The following is a 21,814-nucleotide window of genomic DNA, read 5'->3' as shown; positions in this document are numbered from 1 at the left end:
TTTAAAGTATCAAACTTTACCGTAACTCAAAAGCTCACCAGACAAGAGAAGATTTTATTCGTTTCTAAATTTTATAAGTATTAGTAGTATCACCAAATATTTCATTTCATAACACGCGGTTAGATTTTTGCAAAAAATTAAAATTGTGCGTGTCTTGAAAGATAACAAGCTAGTAGTTTTTAAAGCACAAAGTCATGTTCGTTTATTGAAGTAACTTGTCTACAGCCAAAGCAAAAGAGAAGCATTTCCCTGTGAACAAAAAGACAATAAAGAGCAAACCAAAAGAAATAAAGCAGGGAAGGGACACAGTTTTCTCCAATATGCTAGGTAATAGCCAACTTCATAAAGATAGAGAATGAAACGGAAGAGTATGTTGGAAGATCTACACCACAACCACTCCAAGGCCCTGAACTGTGGTAAAAGGAGAAGGAAGGAAGAATAATTTGATCAGAGAAAGCAAATTATTAAAGAGACACTGGCTCTTTTTGTGCACTGGCTATGAATCTTTCTTTAAGAAAAGAAAAGAAAGTAACAAGTTAACTTGCTGAATTGTTGTGCACAACGTGGAAACTGTTTGTGTGGTCATTCTACAATAATTATTATTTTTATGTTAATTAACTACTAATTAAACATAACTCTAAGGAATAAAAAAAATGTCATGTTAGGTTGGAAAAAAAATACTTATTTTATGTGAGCTTGAGAAGATTAATCACCAATTTTAGTAAGTATTATTTGGTATCAATAGCATCATAAAAAAAAAAAAAGATAACTCCAAGGAATGAAAAAAAATGTCATGTCATGTACATCATGCATGCTTATGCACGCTCAATCTCCTATTTATAATGTTGTAACACCATAGGAAAAAGAAAGAGAAAGAAAAATGGTTAACCCAATCCCAACGTTTGCAAAGAATGTATGGTCCAAGTGGAACATACGTGGTGTTATCCTCGTTAGTCTCTGCTTGCAGATAACTCTCATCTTCTTAGCACCATTCAGAAAAAGGTCTAGAAAATCCTATTTGGTTTTGTTGCTTTGGTCCACATACCTTCTTGCTGATTACACTGCAAACTTCTGTGTTGGACTCATCTCCAACAAATATGGGGATGAAGACACGCCCATTTCCAGTGTCAACGACTTCTTGCTCGCGTTCTGGACACCCTTTCTGCTGCTGCACTTGGGAGGCCCTGATACCATCACTGCTTTTGCTCTGGAGGATAATGAACTTTGGCTCAGGCACATGCTTGGACTCATTGTTCAGGTAACTATGTAACGCTAATGATTATTGAAATTTATATTGTATCAATTTTTGTTTAAATTTCTGTATATGTATAGGATGTATTTAAACAGTTTTTATATTCTGCATCACTTTAAGTTTTTCATCAGTTTTATATATATGCTTGGACTCATTGATATATATATATGCTTATATTTATTTATTTTACAATTCTTATAAGTTTTAAGGAAGTCATCAAATTCACATTCATGATAATTTCACCAATAATAATATATATGAACACTTAAATAATATAAATAATTTATATATATATATATATATATATATATATATATATATATATATATATATATATATATATGAAATTTGTTAACATAAGCATGGTTATTTTTTTAATGAGTGCAGTAGAGTTACATCATTAGTGATGCAGTGTAGGGTACCAATAGAATAGACCCAAAAAGTCAATTATGTTCTTTTTTACGAATGAATACACTTTTTCGTATGCGAACAACCTTCTAATCGAGATTGCATTTCCCTCAGGCAAAGCACTGGTCGATATTTTAGCCAAATTTTATCATCTAAGGAGTTAAAATGACAATTTTATCGTTTATCGTATTTTAGGGGGTATTTTTGGTATTTTCTTTATGTAAGAGCCTTTTGGGATTTTTATTGTTTCTTGCTTTAGGATTTTTGTTGATTAGTGTTTTTCTAATTATATGTATCTAAGCCTCCTTATGATGGCAGACTCTTTAGTTGAATAAAAATTTAGATTTTTTCAATTTTCAATCCTTGGTATTCTTAGGAATCAATAAGATGTTAAACACTGGTTTCCCTTTTCCTTATGCTTCGCTGCATTAATTAACAATAGCAATATGTACATTAACAAATCCCAAATCCCAGTGTATATATATCTTTTATTATTTTTTAGAGGATATATATCTTTATATTATATCATATCACTTATCACGTTATCATTTATATATATTTCTTTGTTCACTTTCTTTCATGATACTTGTAACTTTTGAAATCCATAAAACATTATCCTAATTCACCTTTCTAATTTTTTATGCAATCCACAAATAAGTTAGCCTCCATTCCTCATTGATATATTTATTATTCAAAAATATTTTTAGACCCCAAATATTATTTAACATCTAGTAAAATAATGATATAAAATAGAAAAAGATATAAGTATGTTAGGGAATATTTCGAGGTAATATAATAAGAAAGTATATATAGAATCCAGAAAATGAATAAGGAACGAGCTGAAAATTAATTTTTGTTACATTGCAGATTTATTTTAAAATTTAGATGAAATAAAAAATTTATCCTCTTAATCCTATAATAAGTGCTGTGTTAAAATAAAAATGAAGTCAAAACAAATGTAATTTTAAATACTTTTTTAGAAAATTATGCATTTGATCTAGTTGCACAAACTTTTCGTTTTACTCCCTACAAGGTAAAATTTGTGCAACAAGAGGAACCAAGAAGGATCCAAAAGTGCTAATACATAGACTAAAATGGATGATTTTTAAGTATAAGAACTAAAAGATAAAGTTTGTACAATTCTAGTGATCAAATGAGTAAGTTTGTTATATTTTTTTTTCATTTATACCCCTAACTATATTTTTTAGAATGTTGCTTTCTGCTACATCATTCCCAACAAAAGAAAATTGTGAATAAGATTAATTTTATAAAATTATTATACTTTTTCATATATTTACTATTTTTTTTTTGTTTTTGTAACACAATTTTATTACACTAAATGAATAATATATATATTTTTAATAAATCTAACAAATATGTATCACATTTTTTATTCAATTTATTCTTATTTTATTGCCTATGACAAAATATCATATTCTCATATTAAAGCTTACATATATTTTTGTTCTTTATCATTATGCTAACTTTTAATTTTAATTCCTGTATAATTTAAATCTTGGTTTGTGTTTTTACATCTTATTAATTAAAAAAAACACTTTATGCATAGATTATGATAGATTCATTACTATTTGGTATTGTCTCTTTTATTATATTTTGATAGTCATGCTAAACATATGTAGTCCGGGTGTATGGTGTTTTTTTATTTATAGGAATTGAATAAAATACATTTTATTCATTCAACTGATATAGACTTCCTTGATGTTTGAGTTTGCTCCTTCTTTTTTGTCTCTGTTCTTATTCTTATTAGCTGACTCATCAACTAGTGTTTTTTGTAAGGCTGGTAGTCTTGTTTCCTTGGCGTTTTGCGGCCCTTCCAGAATTAAAAATAAAATAAAATTAAGGTGGATATCATACTTATGCATGCATGAAATAATCATGTTCATTAAAAGATCATATATTTATGTATTTATTTTTTTTTTTTTTTGTTAGATGGAGCTTACCTTTTATATTTACAGGTATGTCTAACTGCTTATGTGTTCCTCTTGACACTGCCTGAGAACACTTTATGGATCCCTACAGCCCTGGTTTTCACTGCTGGGATCATCAAGTTTGCAGAACGGACTCGGTCTCTTCAACTTGCAAGTGTTGGCCACTTTCGACAATCTATAGTTCGCAAACCAGATCCAGGTCCCAATTATGCAAAGCTCATGGAGGAATTGAAATCTAGGGTTGATGCTGGACTTCCCACCGAAATAGTAACCATGCCAGAAATCTCAGATGATCCATTTTTAGACATTGATGAGCCAGAAACAAGTGGTGGCAATCCAGATCATGAACACCCCAAAACAGATGATGAAGTAGTTGGTGCCATTAATAACACTTCCCAACAATCAGATAAGCCAGAACCACATGCTAATGATAATGCACAGGACCAGCCCAACAGTAAGACATCTATAATTCAAGTTTTAGCTCACCAACAAAAAAAAAAAATATTTACTATTAGTTTTAATAAAGAATTTTATGTATATGTTGGCAAAAAAGTTCTTTACATGAGATCGAGAAAGGCTAGGGACAAATTCTTTTAAACACATTTTTTTTATTGATTAAAATTTAGTGAAAATTACAATTTTGTAAATCTTTCATCATATTTAATGATCTTCCATAATAATTTTATAATTTTTAATATATTTTAACGAGTTCAAGAATGTGTGTTTTTAGCACTCATCCATTATATAATTCCCTCGTTTAAAGTAAAAAAGTCTCTTTCAAAATCTGTTTTATGTTACACTCGCCATCCTACTGGCTCTTCAGATGGAGAGGCTCAAGACGTAGATGGTGCTCCCCCAAAAACACTTGATGATGATGCTAATGCCAAGATCAATGATCAAGAAGTGCTAACCGATGTGGAGGTAGTGAAGGGTGCTTATGACTACTTCAACAAATTCAAAGGGCTTGTTGTTGACATGATCTTCAGCTTCCAGGAACGTAGTGACAGTCGCAATTATTTACTCCAAAGAACAGCACTAGATGCTTTGAGAGTAATAGAGGTTGAACTCAACTTCATCTATCAAGCTTTCTACACCAAGGCATCAGTCATAACCAACAAGGTAGGGTTTTTCTTTCGATTAGGGTCCTTTGCTTCACTCGTGGCGGCCTTGGTGGTTTTTGTTTATGACCAAAAGCGTGGCTCCAATCCCTTTGATGTTAAAGTCACCTACACATTACTATATGGTGCTGTGGCCTTAGATCTCGTGTCCGCGTTCATGCTCATTTTTTCTGACCACTCATTTGCATTAATTTACCCTCACATCTCTAAAAAAATTAGTGATTCTGATGGTGGCAAAGAAACATCCAAATTAGCCTCTATTTTAAGTTGTTTCCTCAAGCTTAAGAGACCGAAATGGAGAGAACAGAAGCTTAAGGAGCCAAAATGGCTTCAAAATAAGAGCTATAAGATATTGTGTAGGTTCATGTTAGTTCGTAGATGGTCTGAGTCCATTTCGGGGTTCAACTTGGTATCGTATTGCCTACATAAGAGGAAACTACGTTTGGTGGATAATAAGGTGATCGAGTACATTGGATTCAAAGAGCCGTTAGAACAATGGTTATGTGAGAAGAAGCAGCCATTGCTCCAAAAGCTTTGGATTTTTATATTTACCGAGCTGGAAAGAAAATCTTCGGACGCAGATGATGTTGAAACTATTCAAAGAATATGCTCTTCAAGAGGTGAGTGGGTTCTCCAAGAAGGCGAGTTACCGCGAAAGGATCTAAACAAGTTGATGTCTTATGTGGAGCGCAACGAAGTTACCTTTGATCAGTGTCTTATTCTTTGGCACATTGCCACTGACCTCTTGTTCTATGCAGATAAAGATGAAGAGGATGAGAGAAAAAAGAAACAACATGATGACGCCAAAAAAAATGATGCTCTGGATCTCAAGAAAGGACCTATAAGTGGTGATGGGCAAAACCATAATGAAAATGATGATGCTCAAGATCTGGAGAAAGGAATTATTGATAAGAGGCAGAAAAATAATGAAATTGCTCCGGATGATCATGTGAAGAAAGAAAGTTCTGAAGGGCAAAAAAAGAATGAAATTGCTCCAGATGATGTGAACAAAGGAAGTGCTGAAGGGAAAAAAAAGAATGAAAATGCTGGACATAAAGATGACCTTGTTAAAAATGATTTTGGAGATGTTGATGAGCTCAGGGATTTTAGTAAGCTACTGTCGGATTACTTGTTGTACCTTGTAATCATGCAACCTAACATGATGTCTGCTGTTAGGGGAATTGCACAGATAAGGTTCCAAGACACGTGTGCTGAGGCCACTAACTTCTTTAGCAAGAGGCAAATGATGGCAGAAGGAGAAAGAAAAATGGAAGCACAGGGGAAAAAAAGAAAGAGAGACGAAGAAAAAGCACTTCAAAAATCAAACACCATGAGGCTCCCACCGGATCAGCGTATTGCTCTGCAGGCAAAGGACATGTGCAAGACACTTTATGATGGATTCATTGGGTTCTTTAAAAAGGTAAAGTTGTTTGAAAACATAAAAGAGTGATGCTACATAGCATATGGTTTTAAATTTGCAGTTTATAATATGGAAAATTGCTGGAAAATGCAATTGATACAGTCATTATGGTCATGGTAAATTAAACAACCATTCCTTTCTAGTCGTAATCCTAACTAGCTGTGAACCACAATTTAAAACCAGGATATATAATAATTTTTTAATCACTTTTAAATATTATATCAGCACTTATTATTTTTTTTCTCTTTTTATCAAGTTATGTCATTTATTATATCTATACGTTTTTCTTCTCCAGGTGTTTAACAGCATTAGCTGTCGTCGAAACTTTTTCCAAGTTAAAGAAGAGAATGGAACAGAAAAGAGTGACGAGCAGGAGGCATGCATGAGACTCCGTGAAGTGTGTGTTGATCATGAACCCTCAGCTGTGAAGGGAGATAGGAGTAAATCTTTGTTATTTGATGCCTGTAAACTGGCCAGTGTTATAGACGGTTTAAGATTAGAAGAGCCAGACAAATGGAAAAAGGCAGACAAATGGAAAATGATAGCACAAGTATGGGTGGAGTTATTGTCATATGCAGCAGCTAATTGCATACCCATTACCCATGTCCAACAACTTAGTAAAGGTGGAGAGTTCCTTTCCCTTGTTTGGCTATTGATGACTCATTTAGGCCTTGCCAAGCAGTTTCAAATCAAGGAAGGCCATGCGAGGGCAAAATTGATAGTAGGTGAAGAAGAACAGATTGAACAAAACTTAGCTAAAACTAAACAATAACTTAGTTGTAATTTGTTACTTAATTCTTTCCTTGTCCTAAGACCTGAAGAAGTAAAAGTCCTTGTTTATTTTCTGTATGTATGTGACATCATGCGTAAACAGTGTGTCATGTGTGTTTGCTGTTGGTAGGAAATATAGAGACTAAACAATCCATGTTTTTGCAGGATTTTTGGTTCCAAAGAATTGGTGTATATTTTTCTTTATCAAGGAAAATATATTGGTATTAAAAGAGTGTAAGGGTACCTATCTATCCATGTACAAAGTAACCTTTGGCTATGTTTCAAGACGAGAAATGTTACTTAGCAATTTAAATAATTTGGTTTTTCCACTTATCACCTATGGGCCATATTCTACACAATACATAAATTGGAACTAATTTAATAAATAGGGTGGATAAACCAAAAATCAAGAAACATATACGAAAAGTTGAGAAATTTAGCTTCTCTGTTGTCCTTTCCTGTGTTGTCCTTGTGCTGCCATTTAAAACTATACAGTTTTCATGATTTTTAAAATTAAATATCACCATTAAATATTAATACAACTGCTATGCATTGTTATTTTAATGGGGCAGCACAGGGACAACACGGAAAAGGACATCAGAGAAGCCAGGTCCAAAGTTGAGATGACATCATTCTTTTCCCCTCAAGAAAACTTGCATGCTACTCCATTAATTACATTGTTCCCCTCTTCAAGAAAAGAATCTAATCCCAAATTTATGTTCCTTGGTGATTGAGACAACTAACAATGTTTACTTTGCAATCACCCGAGGCCTTTCCATCACAAGGTAGAAACAAAAGTGAAAATCAATACTAAAAAAATGGTTTCTTTACAATGTACATTCCACAATGGTTTTCAAAAACCGCATTAGTATATAAGGCGGTAACAATTTTGTAAATATATGATTTTTAAACAAAGACGATTCTACAAAAATCATCTTGAAAACTATCATTTCACGACGATTTCATGAAAACCATCTACGAATGATTGTCATTCTAAGACGTTTCGTAAAACTTGTCTTAGAAGGTTCTCATTCTAAGACGGTTTTATAAAAACTGTCTTAAAAATTAATTTTAATTATATATAACTAAATAATGGAAGAAAATGATTTATATATGTACATTTTATAAAAATAACACTTTCTAAGACCATTCTTTAAAAAACTATTCTGGAATGGACACTTTCTAAGACAGTTTTTCAAAAAACCGTATTAGAATTCTTTAATTTTTTTTTATTTTTTTTAACAAAGACATTCTAAGATGATTTTTAGAAGACTATCTTAGAAAATACCCCTTCAAAGACGATTTTTTAAAGAACTGTCTTAGAATATTTGATTTTTTATTTTAAAAAAAGACATTTTAAGACGGTTCTTTGAAAAACATTCTTAAAAAGTCTACTTTCTATTTCTAAGACAGTTTTTGGAAAATCACCTTAAAATCTTTATTTTTTTATTTTAAAAAAAACATATTCTAAGATGATTTTTCCCAGAAACCACCTAAGAAACATCCATATTTTTTTTTCAAAAAACACTTTCTAAGACAATTCTTGACAAAGTTGTCTTAAAATTTAGACCTTCTAAAAAGGTTTGAGAACCATCACGAAAAGTCAAGACTTTGACTTTTTATGACGAGAGCTTCAAAGACGGTTGAAAACTGTCATAAAAAGCCCCTTAGAAACGTCATGGAAAGCGGGTTTTTTTGTAGTGAACATTTCACCATTGATTTGTATTCCCAATCATCACCACTACTTATAACTCCTTTCATCCATCCAACCCTAGCTCTTCAATTCCCTCCATCATGGCCTCAAACATTACTGAAATCCTTAAAGAAAATTTCTTGAAATTTGTCTAAGAGAAGGAGCTTAACTTATCAACTACTATCACTTCCCTATTAAATGAAATAAAAAATGAATTCACAAAGAACAATGTATATTGATCACCTCCCCTTGTTGAGTCCCTCTCTTATTTGTACCAACTTGACCATGCACTTGCTGAATGTAGAGCAAACCAAAAAACCTTCTCCTTGTTCTCTCGTCTTGATTCGGTAGAAAGTTCCAACGAGAAGGCGTTGATCGATATCAAATACAAACTCATTAAGGTGGGGATGACCAAAGTGAAAGCGAACTCAACCTCAACCTTATACACTTCGTGCATGTACCCTAGAAGAAAGGACAACACACCAATCTTCTCTATATTCATCGAAGAAATCAAAAAAGATTGTGAATTGGCTTGAATCAAATAATGATGGTTTTAAGGCTATAGGGATTCATAGGATGTGTGGCACGAGAAAGACCACACTTACAAAAATGGTTCTCGATGATCAACATGTTTGGTACAAGTACATGAAACCAATTTAGGTGTGTCTGTATGACTTGAAATCGAACGATGAATGTGATGCAGAGGGGTGTGGGTTGGTATTTTTTTTTTGGAGTAGTATATGTATAGTGGCTCACTATACTTTTGTATACATGTGGCTCTTTAATATATATATATATATATATATATATATATATATATATATATATATATATATATATATATATATATATATATATATATATATATATATATATATATATGTGTGTGTGTGTGTATATATGGATGTTATCTTTTCCTTTAAAAAAAGATAGGGGGTGAATCAAATATATTTAATACTTTTCCCTTGAGATAGTTGAATTTTTATTTAGTCATTTTTTTCGAGCAACAGTTGAGCAGTGAGAGTTTAGGAGATGTAAAAAATAACTACTCGGGTATCATGATATCATTTTTTTTTATTAACAGCCATCCAATACAATGCAAAAATATGAATCACATTAATTGTTTTATTCATTCATTTTTTATTAACTCAACTATATGGGAGAAGTATTTTGCAAGATTTGGTTTAACTATCAAATGTCTTTACCAAAAGGTGGTACTTTACAAGATATTGGTAATCTAAGTGTAGGCAATAAAGGCAAAAAAAATATGTTTCACATGGTATATTGTGTATATAAGAGAGTTTTTTTGTCTTTGGTAGGCATCATTTGATATAATAGGCTCGTAGTGGAGCTTTAATGTGTGTATCTTTCTTGTGCCTTTGTTAGGGAGTGGTTATATAACTTTCACACTAAACTTGGAGTCTTGGACTCAACTTATGATAAGCATGTTTACAGGTTTCAGCAATACCATATCCTTTGCGAACCAATTTATTTTAGCTAGATGTCATCCAATTAGAAATGCATAGTTAAAATTATAGTGCGAATGAATTGATAATATTTTGAATAATATTTATTATTTTTAATTCTTTAACCAAATATTTTAATATTTAGGTTGACATTTCCCATCATATTTAATATGTTCTTTACACATTTATTATTCTAATATATGTATCAATATCAATATTACATCCATTTTCTTTATTTGAAATTTAAGGCTTAATTTTTTTTTACCCTTCCTATTTTCAATGTCATTTTGTGTTTGTGCATGTATTCACTTCTATTTTTCATTATTAGATTGTGTTATAAAAACCATGGTTTGCATATTTTAATTTGAATTGTTTTGTTGAAATATTTTATTGAGTACCATTACCATCTAAGCATATAAGTCTCTTGGTACAAATGTTGCCAATGCTTAGTGGCAGCATTGCATTGGTTTTGACCCATACCACATCTATTGCTTAAAGCTTTGTCCACCTAGTAAAAAAGAGGGTCTAGGTTAACACTGGGTTCAGGGACTATACGGTCAAAGAATTGGACAATTTTTTACAACAACCAGCTAATTGGTTAATAGTCATATGTCAATTATAATCAATTACCCAATTGAGTGTTTTTTAACCTACAATTTTGATTTGTTTCAGTGGAGTCCTAACAAGTCTTTTGTATTTGGAAGTATTGCTTAAGATGGTATTTTAAAAATTTGGGACCTTTTTGTCTCATGCCACCTCTCTTTTTATAAGATGTGAATTTGTATATTATACTAATACTAATCAAATGTAGATCTTATGGACTTAAAAATTTTATTTGAGTGCTAGAGCTACTGAAAAACCTAAATTCTCAGGCCTTTTTTTATTGTTGTTTGAGCCCTTCCATGAAAAATAAGAGATCTATATGTCACACATAAAAAATATTTGGAAGAATCTTCTTGTTTATATGTTTTTATTTCTAGCCGGGCTAGTCCTATCATGATAATTTTATTCTCTAAATTATCACTACTTGGTAAAGTCATGCATAGAGTCCAGTTGGCAAAAAAAAAAAAATAGACCTTTTTGTAAAAAACCAAGATGAGATTTGATGGGCTATAACTATTCTATCATTCTTGTTTATTGTATTTTTAATTTCTTATGATTTATCTCACTAATGGTGATGCATGAATTTTGTTTTTCCTATATTGCATGTTTATTTTTATTATCTAAAAGTTTTGGTGTCAAGCTAAAAAACTACTACTTTTAGGTTGGTAAAACAACAGACTCTGGTGGTTCAAAAGCATCAAATACTCCCTTTGGTCTATTCTTTTGACATGTTGGGCATAGGTATGATATCAAATGTTTGTGTGCTTTCATTTCTTTATTTAGTTCATTGGAATTCAACATTATATTTAAGTTGTTTGAGTTTTTATTGCAATTGGGACTACTCAATTGCACAACATTGTAATTTGTTGTGATGTAATATTTGATTGGTGACAGAGTAAATGTAGGTACAAGTGTATCAATGAAGTATCCAAAAATATTAGGGGTTTGAATTATGGACATGTGAAGCAAATGCAGGTACAACCGTACAAGTGTTTCATAGCATATGGACTGATATGGCCACTGCTAGAAAAAAAATGATCTGATGGTGGAAGAACAACTCCATTGGGGCTATCATAATTTGATCCATAAGAAAATCATTATTTTTTAAGGATTTGAAAAAATCTTTTAAGTGAAAACAACTTCACAAGATATTCCTTCTTTCTTTCTTCATTTGGCTATTGAGCATGTACATATTTTTACCATGAAAAATAAGTGTTTGTAGATCTTATCCTAATGCTTGCACCCTATAGATTTTGTTTTTGTCATTATTGTATGTAGGCCATTGACAAATTGCCACTTTTCCCAATGTTACTGGAATTAATTGGAATATTTTACTCTGTGGTAAGTGTTGTGCTGCATAATTGGTGTGTGTTTCTATTAATGCCAATTATGTTTCTATTAACTTTTCCTTTCAATTTCAGTGGTTTACTAATGGTTATCTCATATTCAAACCTCATTGGTAAACATGTTGGTCCCCTTTATTCTAATTTCCACAAGTTTGTTTAATATTAACCACATCATAATATTAAGAAGTGAGACAAGTAAAAGAAAATTTACAATGGTTGCACTTACAAAAAGACTTATGAACCACTTGATTGATTAATCTTGCTATAAAGTTGAAAATGATTGTTTGACCATAGAAAACAGAAGCATATATTATAGTTGCCTTTTGTTGTCCCACATAAGTAGAAATTTTAAAAAACATTTTCTTTAAATGCTCTTTATTAGTTATCAAATCAGTTTTTTTGTAACATCCACTTTATTAGCATTTTTTGAATAGGTTGAAGTGCTATTAGTGGTGATGCTAATATTGAGGAAGTGGCAGAGCTGTTAGAGAAAAATAAGGGGAATCATTTTTACACTGATATTTTATTTTAAAAGGCTTCACACAACTTGGAAAATGTGTGTGCAGAAAAGCTTTCTCTTTTGTTATGATTTCCTATTCATTTTTCTATTTTCCCAAGTCAATAATCTTGGTAATTATTCTGTGGTTTTCATAGCCTAAGACCACGAGTGCACGAGCTCATAGGCTCGTTGTGTTAACCTTTGGGGAGCCGTCGACAATTTGGATTGCACCGATGTCTAGTCGAATGTCGCTTTCAGGGAAGTGGTTTTCACGGCACAACAAAACTTTCAATTAGTTCTTTTCTCGTTTGTTCTGTACTATGTTTTTATCTATTTTCCTACAATGAATAACTATTTAATGAAGAGATTAATCTCATGTAAATGTCAATGCAAGGATTATTATTGGGTTTAAGACCACCATATTGCATCAATGAGTTAAAGCTTACTTCTTTTGTGTTGGTTTCTTTGTATACAATTTTAACGAGTTCCCTTATGCATAAAACTATCAAGAGTAAAACTAGCATAAACAATTACCAGAAATAACTGCTAAGGGTCAACTTATATACTTTAATAAATCTTTACAAGATCATTGTATATGTATTCTCATAGTAAAAAAGATACCAATGCTTTGGGAAATTTGGTATAAATGTAATATATTTATGCTTAATAGTTATATTATTATTATTATTATTATTTCAAAATTTATAAAACTTGTGATGTGAAATGAATTATCATAAGAATATAAGAAATTGAAATAGCATGTGGCTAGGAATAAAAATATTTTTTATTAAAAAAAAAGACATTCTAAGTCAGTTATTTGAAAAATCATTTTAGAAAGTTTACATTCTAAGACGGTTTTTGGAAAAATCATCTTAGAATCCACAATTTTTTCAATTTTTTTAAAAAAAGATTCTAAGATAATTTTTTCAAATCTGTCTTAAAAAGTCTAACTCGTCTTACAATTCTTAATTTTTTATTTTTATTTTTTTAAAAAAAGACATTCTAAGACGATTTTAAGACCAAACCGTCTTAAAAGCTATATTGTTCTAAGGCAGTTTAAAATCGTCATGAAAAGTCATGACTTTCACAACGATGACAATTGAAAATCATCGTAAAAGAATTCCTAAGAACTATCGTAAAAAGCACTTTTTTAGCAATGTACATTTTGTGGTGGGTTAAAATTATCACTAAGTGATTTTAAACTGTCACAAAACACATATTTTCTAACACATCATTTACTTTAGATAAAAAATACAAATTAAAACAATTTTAAAATTAAAGAACCAAATTAAATTCAAATACTAAATTAGAGAGCAAAAATATAATTTAACCTAATAATAATAAAAAGAAAAAAATGGATGAATCTATTAAGAAATAAGAAAAAAGATACTAGTAATATTCTCTCTAACACTCTCTTTTGGTGATTTTTTCTAGTATTAGTTAGAATTTATTGAAAATTATGATTTTTAATAAGTTTTATTTCCCATTTAATAATTTATTCTCTCTTTCTACATTATATTATTATTTATAACTAAGTATACAATCATTATTATATATCACACTATATATATATATATATATATTAAAGATTAATTTGTTTAAACGTAAAAAAACTTTATAATTAATTTTTTTTCAAAAGTAAATAAAAGTTGTTCCTAATAAATATTTTTTAAAAATAATTTAGACAAACAAATTAAAAATTAAAATAAAATTATTCTACTAAAAAAGTGCTTTGAAGAAAAACTTAAACAAAGGTCCTAAAACTTCCCCAATACATTTTTAGCCACCAGCCACCAAAACTTAATTATCGAAATGTCTAATTAATCCTTATTGTTGTGTTAGTCCTGGTTATAAAAACATCATTATCATGTTCAACATTAATTATAATATTGTATAGTTTAATTATATTATTCAAGAATATAGGGTCAACATCGATTATAAATATTTGGTGCATAAGGGACCTGAAAAAAGTAGAATCACTACTTCACTAGAATGCACATCCTTTAGCTTTGAGCCCTGTACCACTCGTGACATGCCACCACTCTTAAAAAAGGGACAACCGACATCATACATTTTTTCTCGCAGTCTCTGACCAATGGATTCTTAATTTATAGTTAGATACTAAATCTTTAATGGTAGATATTTCTAAAATAATATTTTCTCTTTTAATAAATTTATTTTATATGTAATAAAAAGAAATAAATCAAATTATACTAATATAATTTTGACCAAATTATTACACCATTCAATAACATTTAATTAAATAATTTCTTATTAAAACTAGTTATTTGATTGAATGTTATTTTCATATAAATTAAATATAAAAAAATTATATTAATTTAAAATTATTTATTATCTTATTCATATTGATTAAAATCAATATAATATAAAAATTTTAAAATATGTTAAAATGAAAATCATTTGATTATTTTTTATTGTGATTTAATTTTTTATAAAATTTAACATAAATAATCTAACTAATATATATATATATATATATATATATATAATTAAATTGTTGGATCAATAAATATTACATTTTATCACAAAATTATTAAATAGTGTAATAATTATTTAAGCTATATCGGTATAATTTGATTTCTTTGCATAAAAATAAAATTCTAATTAACATATTTAATGAGAAACAATTAACTATACTTACTCTGTAATTGGATAGCAGTTTTTCTCTTTATACATATCAGTTTTAAGTTGTTTTATGGAGAGAAAAATACATCATTTAAGTAATAAAACGAATGTATATTTACAAATCAAAATAGCAGTAAATAATTTAATTTAAAAATTTAATTAGATAAAACAACTGGAATATCAAAGATTTATATAAACTTTTCTTAATTCGAGAAACTGACGCAACAACACGTTAGACTTTTTGGGGACCCAAATGCTACTTTATTCAAAGTAGTAAAATTAAAAGTATATTGCACGAAACAAAAAAGTTATTTAAATATGAAATTATGCAACAAATTAGCCACACAGTGACCAAAAAAGGGATGTACTATTGAGAAACAAAATCCACGGACCTCAATCACGGCGTGGTGAATGCTGATGATAATAGATTCTCCTGAACTTGAAGTACATTGTTGTCGTGCTGCTGATCCAACGTTTGCAGAGGTTTCTGTTGTGTTCACAGTTCACACACAAATGGAACTGAAACTACTTCTAATAACGGTTTTAATGATGGTGTCACTTTCTGCAACTGCAGCAGCTGATTACATTCGACCTCAGCCTCGAAAAACCTTCCATCTCCCATGGCATTCTAAACCCTCCTCTTACCCTCAACAGGTCACACTCTTCATCTCATCACTGTATCGTTTTTTTTTTAATCGGCAAACATTAATTGTTTGTTTGTTATCAGGGGAATCCACCCACAACTTTTCTCCCTTTCTTTCTTTCTTAAACCAACCTTATATTTCATCACTGAGTCGTGTTCTTCAATAAAAATCACTTTTTTTTCTATACCCTTTTGCTTACTAGCTGACCAGTGCCACAATTTTTCCATTTTTATTGTGTTTTTGGTTCTGAATCTGTGTTTTTTTAAGGAAAAAAAAAGAGAAAAATAAGGGTGTGTTTCATTTCTGTTTTGAAATGAAACTAAACAAGGTTGCTCGGAGAGCTGGTGAAGAGTGGTACAAGACACATGGCAGAGTGTAGAATTGAGAGAGTTTGAATAAGATGCAAATAAAAATGGGAAAACATCTCCTAAGTGTGTCTATTATTTGGTTTTTAGATAATTGTTTTGGAACTAATTTTCAGAACTTAAATAGAATTTTGATGTGAAATTAACTGGTGAGTATTGTGAATTTGTTTTAGAAAATAGTTTTTAAACCCCAAAAGTGAAAAGAGAATCAAACTGACCCTAATGTCTAAATTTAGAATGTTTCCCTTTACTCTGCAAATTGCATACACGAAGGAGTTACTTTGTTGTTTGTCCTCATTTAGTGCAATTCCTTGTTCTTCTTTGGTTTCTGGCCCCTGCTACAGTAGTGCTTTCCTTCATATTCATTTTCCATTACGGATTTTGGGTGATAGAAGTAGTGACTTATGGAGAGTTGTGAGATTCAGCGATGCCCCACTAGTTTGATTTGTCACTACTTGGTTGAGTAACGTGACATTAAACTAGTTGATTAGCAGCATTTTGTAATTGTAGTCATGTGTTTGTTCTTGATAATGTTATGATGATAAATTCTTTAGGAGGTTGGCACTGCAATGTGGATGGTATTCAATCCCCGTCCTTGTTATGTTTGGGATTATAATAATGCTAATTTTGATGTCTGACAAGTGGTGAGGAATCTTGAAATGATATTTATTTGTAATGATTGTCTGTTTGTTGTAATGCTTGTACTCAGACACGTATTTTCATTTAAATGTTTCTTATTTGGAACTTAAATTTGGTGAATTATTTTCCAACTCTTGGACAATTACCTGCGAACTTTGAACCATGACTCTTTGCTTAATTAATCATATCAACCATTTTAAGTATGTGAATGTTACTTTGTGATACCCAATTAGTATCAGATGGTTCAGATTCTTATCGGCAAAGTGTATTACATTTCAGGTACACATTTCTTTAGCAGGAGAACAGCACATGAGAGTTACCTGGATTACTGATGATAACTCTGCACCTTCAATTGTAGAATATGGAACATCACCAGGGCGATATGACTCTGTAGCTGAAGGAGAAACCACCTCTTACAGTTATCTGTTGTATAGCTCAGGAAAGATACACCATACTGTAATTGGGCCTTTAGAGCATAATTCTGTGTACTATTACCGATGTGGTGGACAAGGTCCTCAGTTCCAGCTCAGAACTCCTCCAGCTCAACTTCCAATCACTTTTGCCGTGGCTGGTGATTTGGGTCAAACCGGATGGACTAAATCAACATTGGATCACATTGACCAATGTAAATATAATGTTCACCTGCTTCCGGGAGACCTTTCATATGCTGATTATATCCAGCATCGCTGGGACTCGTTTGGTAGGCTAGTGCAGCCACTTGCTAGTGCTAGACCATGGATGGTAACACAAGGAAACCATGAAGTAGAGAGCATACCTTTGTTAAAGGATGGGTTTTTGTCCTATAATTCCAGATGGAAAATGCCATTTGAGGAAAGCGGATCAAATTCAAATCTCTATTATTCGTTTGAAGTTGCAGGTGTTCACATTATCATGCTTGGGTCCTATGCAGATTATGATGAGTACTCTGAACAATATGGATGGCTAAAGGTTAGTTGGTTGCACCAATTCATTAGGAGTTACTAGATTCAGACAAGTGTTGATTTTATCTATTGCCACTAATAAGTAGTAAGTGCTTGGAGAGATTAAATATGGAAGACAAGAGCTTCTTCTGCCATAGTTTTCACTTTTTATTTTGTGGTTTTAGTCTACACCTTTTTAATGAAAAGCATTCTCGGTAATGGCTAGAGGCACATAATGTTTTTCATTGTTAGGAATAGCACGTATCACATCACAGGGTAAAATTAAGTTTGATGTCTGTCGCCGTCTTGGACTCTTGGGATATTTAATGCATGATTCATCATAGCCATGCAGAAGGATCCTCACTTTGAAATTTTAAACTATGTTAGCTTTCATCTGTTTTTCCAAAGAGAATCTGTCATGGATATATCTTGCATTGGAAATTCTATTTTTCTTGATATGCAGAGATTGCTTGCAGTTATAAACAACTGTGATTATACCTTTCTTTTGGCGAATTGTCTCTGATTATACCTGCCAACAGAAGTTTTTCTAAATCAAAACCAAAAGCATCAAGGTTGTTGTCCTGTATTCTTCATATGTTGATACATTATATTACTTTTCAACTGTCACAATGTCCTAGCTTGTTTCCATTGTTCTTCATTTGTCTTGTTATAGATATTCTCAATAAAGTCAATTGATCCACATATATATACAGCCTGTCTTGCTTAAATGTTTTTATGTGCACATGGCTTATTCTTGTCTGTGATCTACAGGAAGATCTGTCAAAGGTGGATAGGGAAAGGACACCTTGGTTGATTGTGTTATTTCATGTACCATGGTATAATAGTAACACAGCTCATCAAGGTGAAGGGGCTGATATGATGGCATCTATGGAGCCATTGCTTTATGCTGCTAGCGCCGATTTAGTTCTTGCCGGTCATGTGCATGCTTATGAACGCTCAGTATGCCTATCCAGTTCATAGTTCCGTTTCTTTTTAAATATTTTTTTCTTAATTGTATTAGGATTTTAAACTGTTGTTTGTTTGATTGACAGAAACGTGTATACAATAAAAGACTTGATCCTTGTGGTTCAGTCCATATAACCATCGGTGATGGAGGAAACAAAGAAGGTTTAGCTCCTAAGTAAGTTTGGTTTAGCCATAAACTTTCCGAATAAATCTGTTCTCTGAACCATTTGTCATCCCAAAATATCTATATTGAGATTGTTTTCAAACTCAATTTGTCAACACTCAACATGCATGCCGCTTGTATTTGCTCTTATATCATTGTTACCATTTTTATGGTCACATCATTGTTTGTTGACAGGTATATAAATCCACAGCCAATATGGTCAGAATTCCGTGAAGCCAGTTTTGGTCATGGTGAGCTACAGATTGTAAACTCTACGCATGCTTTCTGGAGTTGGCACAGGAATGATGATGATGAGCCAGTAAAATCCGATGATATCTGGATAACATCTTTGACCAGCTCAGGATGTGTTGATCAGAAGAGAAATGAACTCAGGAATAAACTTATGACACCTTAAAATCCCCTGATCTTGTTATTTCTCAACGACAGAATAGCAAGAGTTTGGTCGTGTATGCAAATCATGAGACAATTCCTCATACTAGTAAATAGCACTAAATTAGAAGCATGAGTAGTTTGACCTTGGGTCCTTGGAGTGAGTAAATTGTAATATTTCAGTACTTTATTTTGCGGTTGTTCATGCATTTAATCTAAATACATAATCTATAAATTAAGAATAAGGCTAGTTATCTGTTACTCTGTTTGCGGTTGATGGTATTGATTGTTGCGAGTTGTGGGAGAAGTAACTCTAGTGAAGTAGTGATACTGATAGCAATTTGAGTAACTCTTATTAAAGTTGTGAGAAGTAACTCTATAGTGTTAGCAGCTTGAGTGAGTTGACCTTGTGTCGTTTGAGTAGATAGCGATATATCAGTACTTTGCTTACATTTGCTCTTGTATTACTCTTTAAGTATATAATTTAGAATTATGCATAATGTTGGTTTTTTTGTTTCTTTGTAGCATGATGCTGTTGCTTGTTATGGGAAAATGGTAAACTTTCTTATTAGATATTTTGGAGGATGGAGGGTATTGTCTAGACCCTTTTCATATTCAAAATTGGCCAAGGTTCTAATATCCAAGGAGGGGATGAACACGTGATTGGCATTTGGCAAGTTGGTGAAGTTTCTCATTTATGATGCTCTCCTGATAACTGATTGTGCTTATGACGAGGAAAGGTGTGTGTTGTTGAAATAAAAATGGTTGAGCTTTATTCAACCAAACCAGGCCAACCCGTTAAGATCATTAGCTATAACATGTAAAGATAGAATCATGGTTTTAAACTTCCGTCCGCAACCACAATTGTACCTGTGACTGTAACGTAATGCTTTTTCGATTGTTTGCAACTGCAATTATGGTCACATCAATCACGTTTCCCACCATTACTTGCAATGTAGAGGTCGCAACCAAAATTTAAAACCTTCCATATAATAGAGGGATGATACATGAATCACTTTTTGTTTTAAATACCCTATCAATACATCTTATTTTTTTTATCTCTTTAATCTTATTACATCAAAAATTTTATTATACTTGTATTTTTTTTTTCTCTATCCAAGTGTTGGATAACATTTGGGATGCTTATCAAACATTTTCCCATATGATATAAGGATTGGTGTTGAAAATAGTGTACTAAGCAAACAGAGTGCTGCAAAAGTACACTTCAATATATTGACGTTAATTAATTCCCAAGGGTGGATATAGTGGTAATGAGTTTGGATAGTTTGCTGTTGTTGCTATTGTATACCATAATAAAACTTATATTAATTAGAACATTAGCAAATTGATAAATTGATACTCTTCTATTTCACGATGAAGAAATAGGTTCCCTTTGTGAAAGAGTAATTTCTACCATGCCAATGTTTCATGTGAAATAAGAACCATGTCAAACTTTATAGGGTTCTTTGCTTGTCCATTGTGTGCTGGAATAATTTATTGCAAAAGTTAAACCAAATGGAAGATTTCCTTCTTCTTTTTTTTTTATCATTTTCTGAAGCGAAGAATGTTCTTAACTCTTGTCTTCATTGTTTTTGTGGTTCTAATTTAATAAATTCTTTATTTTCTAAAACAATTCTATTATTAATTAGCTCATTAAATTGTGAACCTGCATAAGATAAAAAACAGTAATTTATTCTTTTGGGTGGCAGTACTGCAAATTTTAATTTCAGTACATATCTTATTTATTCTTTTAAATATAGTTTATACATTTTAAATCATAAACCCTTTTATTTTCTCTGCCCGAGACTTGAAATTCACCTAAAGAATTGCATGGCTTGCTAAGTATGAATTTTATAAATTTACATTTTTTATATAGAAACATACGTATTAAATTTGATTTTATAAATTTAAATTTCTAAACCTTAGCTTATTCTGAAATATGATTATTATTTAAGTGGTAACTGAAATGTTATCATACAAGTAACAGATTGAAGAAATTCCAACTTTAATTTTAAACATCAATTGAGAGAATATGAAGCATCTTAAGAAAAGAATGAGGTTAAACATTTGCTATTTTATTCCATGCGTGCAATGATGAGTTTAGTTAAATTCCACAGTTTAAACTATATATAAATTGGTTTTTTTTATCAGTTTTTTATAGTCAGAAAATCTCCTACCACATACTCTAGCTAATCCTATATATATATAGTTTCTTTCATCAAATCTATTTATTTATAATATATAAAAATTAAACTTCCCAATATCACACTATTAAGTCAGTAAAATTAATGATTTAAAGGAATAAAAAACTTCTCAATATCACGCTATCACATCACCAATTTGAAAAAAAAATAACATTTTACGTATTTAATTTTAAAAATTAAATTAATATGAAGAAAAATTATAAATAAAATAAATATAAAAGTTTACATTGATCTAATATTATCATCTATGTACAAATTTATTTATTTTTATAATTGGTTACTTTAAAATATATTTATGGCAAAATAATAAATTAAATTCATGACTTTAAAGTTATAATATAATATAATATGA

The 21,814-nt window shown here is 31.0% G+C and overlaps 2 protein-coding genes across 4 annotated transcripts; both read left to right on the top strand.

Moving 5' to 3' along the window:
• The first annotated feature begins 516 nt into the window (after positions 1 to 516).
• Positions 517 to 7,207, top strand: LOC100794157 (uncharacterized). 2 transcript variants are annotated; one of them, XM_006586015.3, is made up of 4 exons: positions 517 to 1,258; positions 3,637 to 4,063; positions 4,433 to 6,147; positions 6,443 to 7,207. In XM_006586015.3, exons 1-4 carry the CDS (start codon positions 881 to 883, stop codon positions 6,917 to 6,919), a joined length of 2,997 nt encoding a protein of 998 aa, XP_006586078.1. In that variant the 5' UTR covers positions 517 to 880; the 3' UTR covers positions 6,920 to 7,207. The 2 variants fall into 2 exon arrangements, with proteins under 2 accessions (XP_006586078.1, XP_040860647.1); XM_041004713.1 differs by lacking the exon at positions 517 to 1,258 and adding an exon at positions 3,405 to 3,522.
• Positions 7,208 to 15,492: 8,285 nt separating this feature from the next.
• LOC100782338 (purple acid phosphatase 18-like) lies at positions 15,493 to 20,202 on the top strand. 2 transcript variants are annotated; one of them, XR_001389304.2, is made up of 6 exons: positions 15,493 to 15,825; positions 17,099 to 17,767; positions 18,511 to 18,699; positions 18,792 to 18,880; positions 19,064 to 19,418; positions 19,784 to 20,202. XR_001389304.2 is itself a non-coding variant. In NM_001252701.1 (5 exons), exons 1-5 carry the CDS (start codon positions 15,583 to 15,585, stop codon positions 19,281 to 19,283), a joined length of 1,410 nt encoding a protein of 469 aa, NP_001239630.1. The 2 variants fall into 2 exon arrangements, 1 of the variants encoding a protein (NP_001239630.1); NM_001252701.1 differs by lacking the exon at positions 19,784 to 20,202 and having other exon boundaries at positions 15,583 to 15,825; positions 19,064 to 19,283.
• Positions 20,203 to 21,814: the final 1,612 nt, after the last annotated feature.

This window comes from Glycine max, chromosome 8, assembly GCF_000004515.6.
Source record: "Glycine max cultivar Williams 82 chromosome 8, Glycine_max_v4.0, whole genome shotgun sequence".
In the NCBI taxonomy this organism is placed as follows: domain Eukaryota; kingdom Viridiplantae; phylum Streptophyta; class Magnoliopsida; order Fabales; family Fabaceae; genus Glycine; species Glycine max.
Note: the sequence above shows the minus strand (reverse complement) of the source record. Positions and strands in the feature narration are given on the sequence as shown.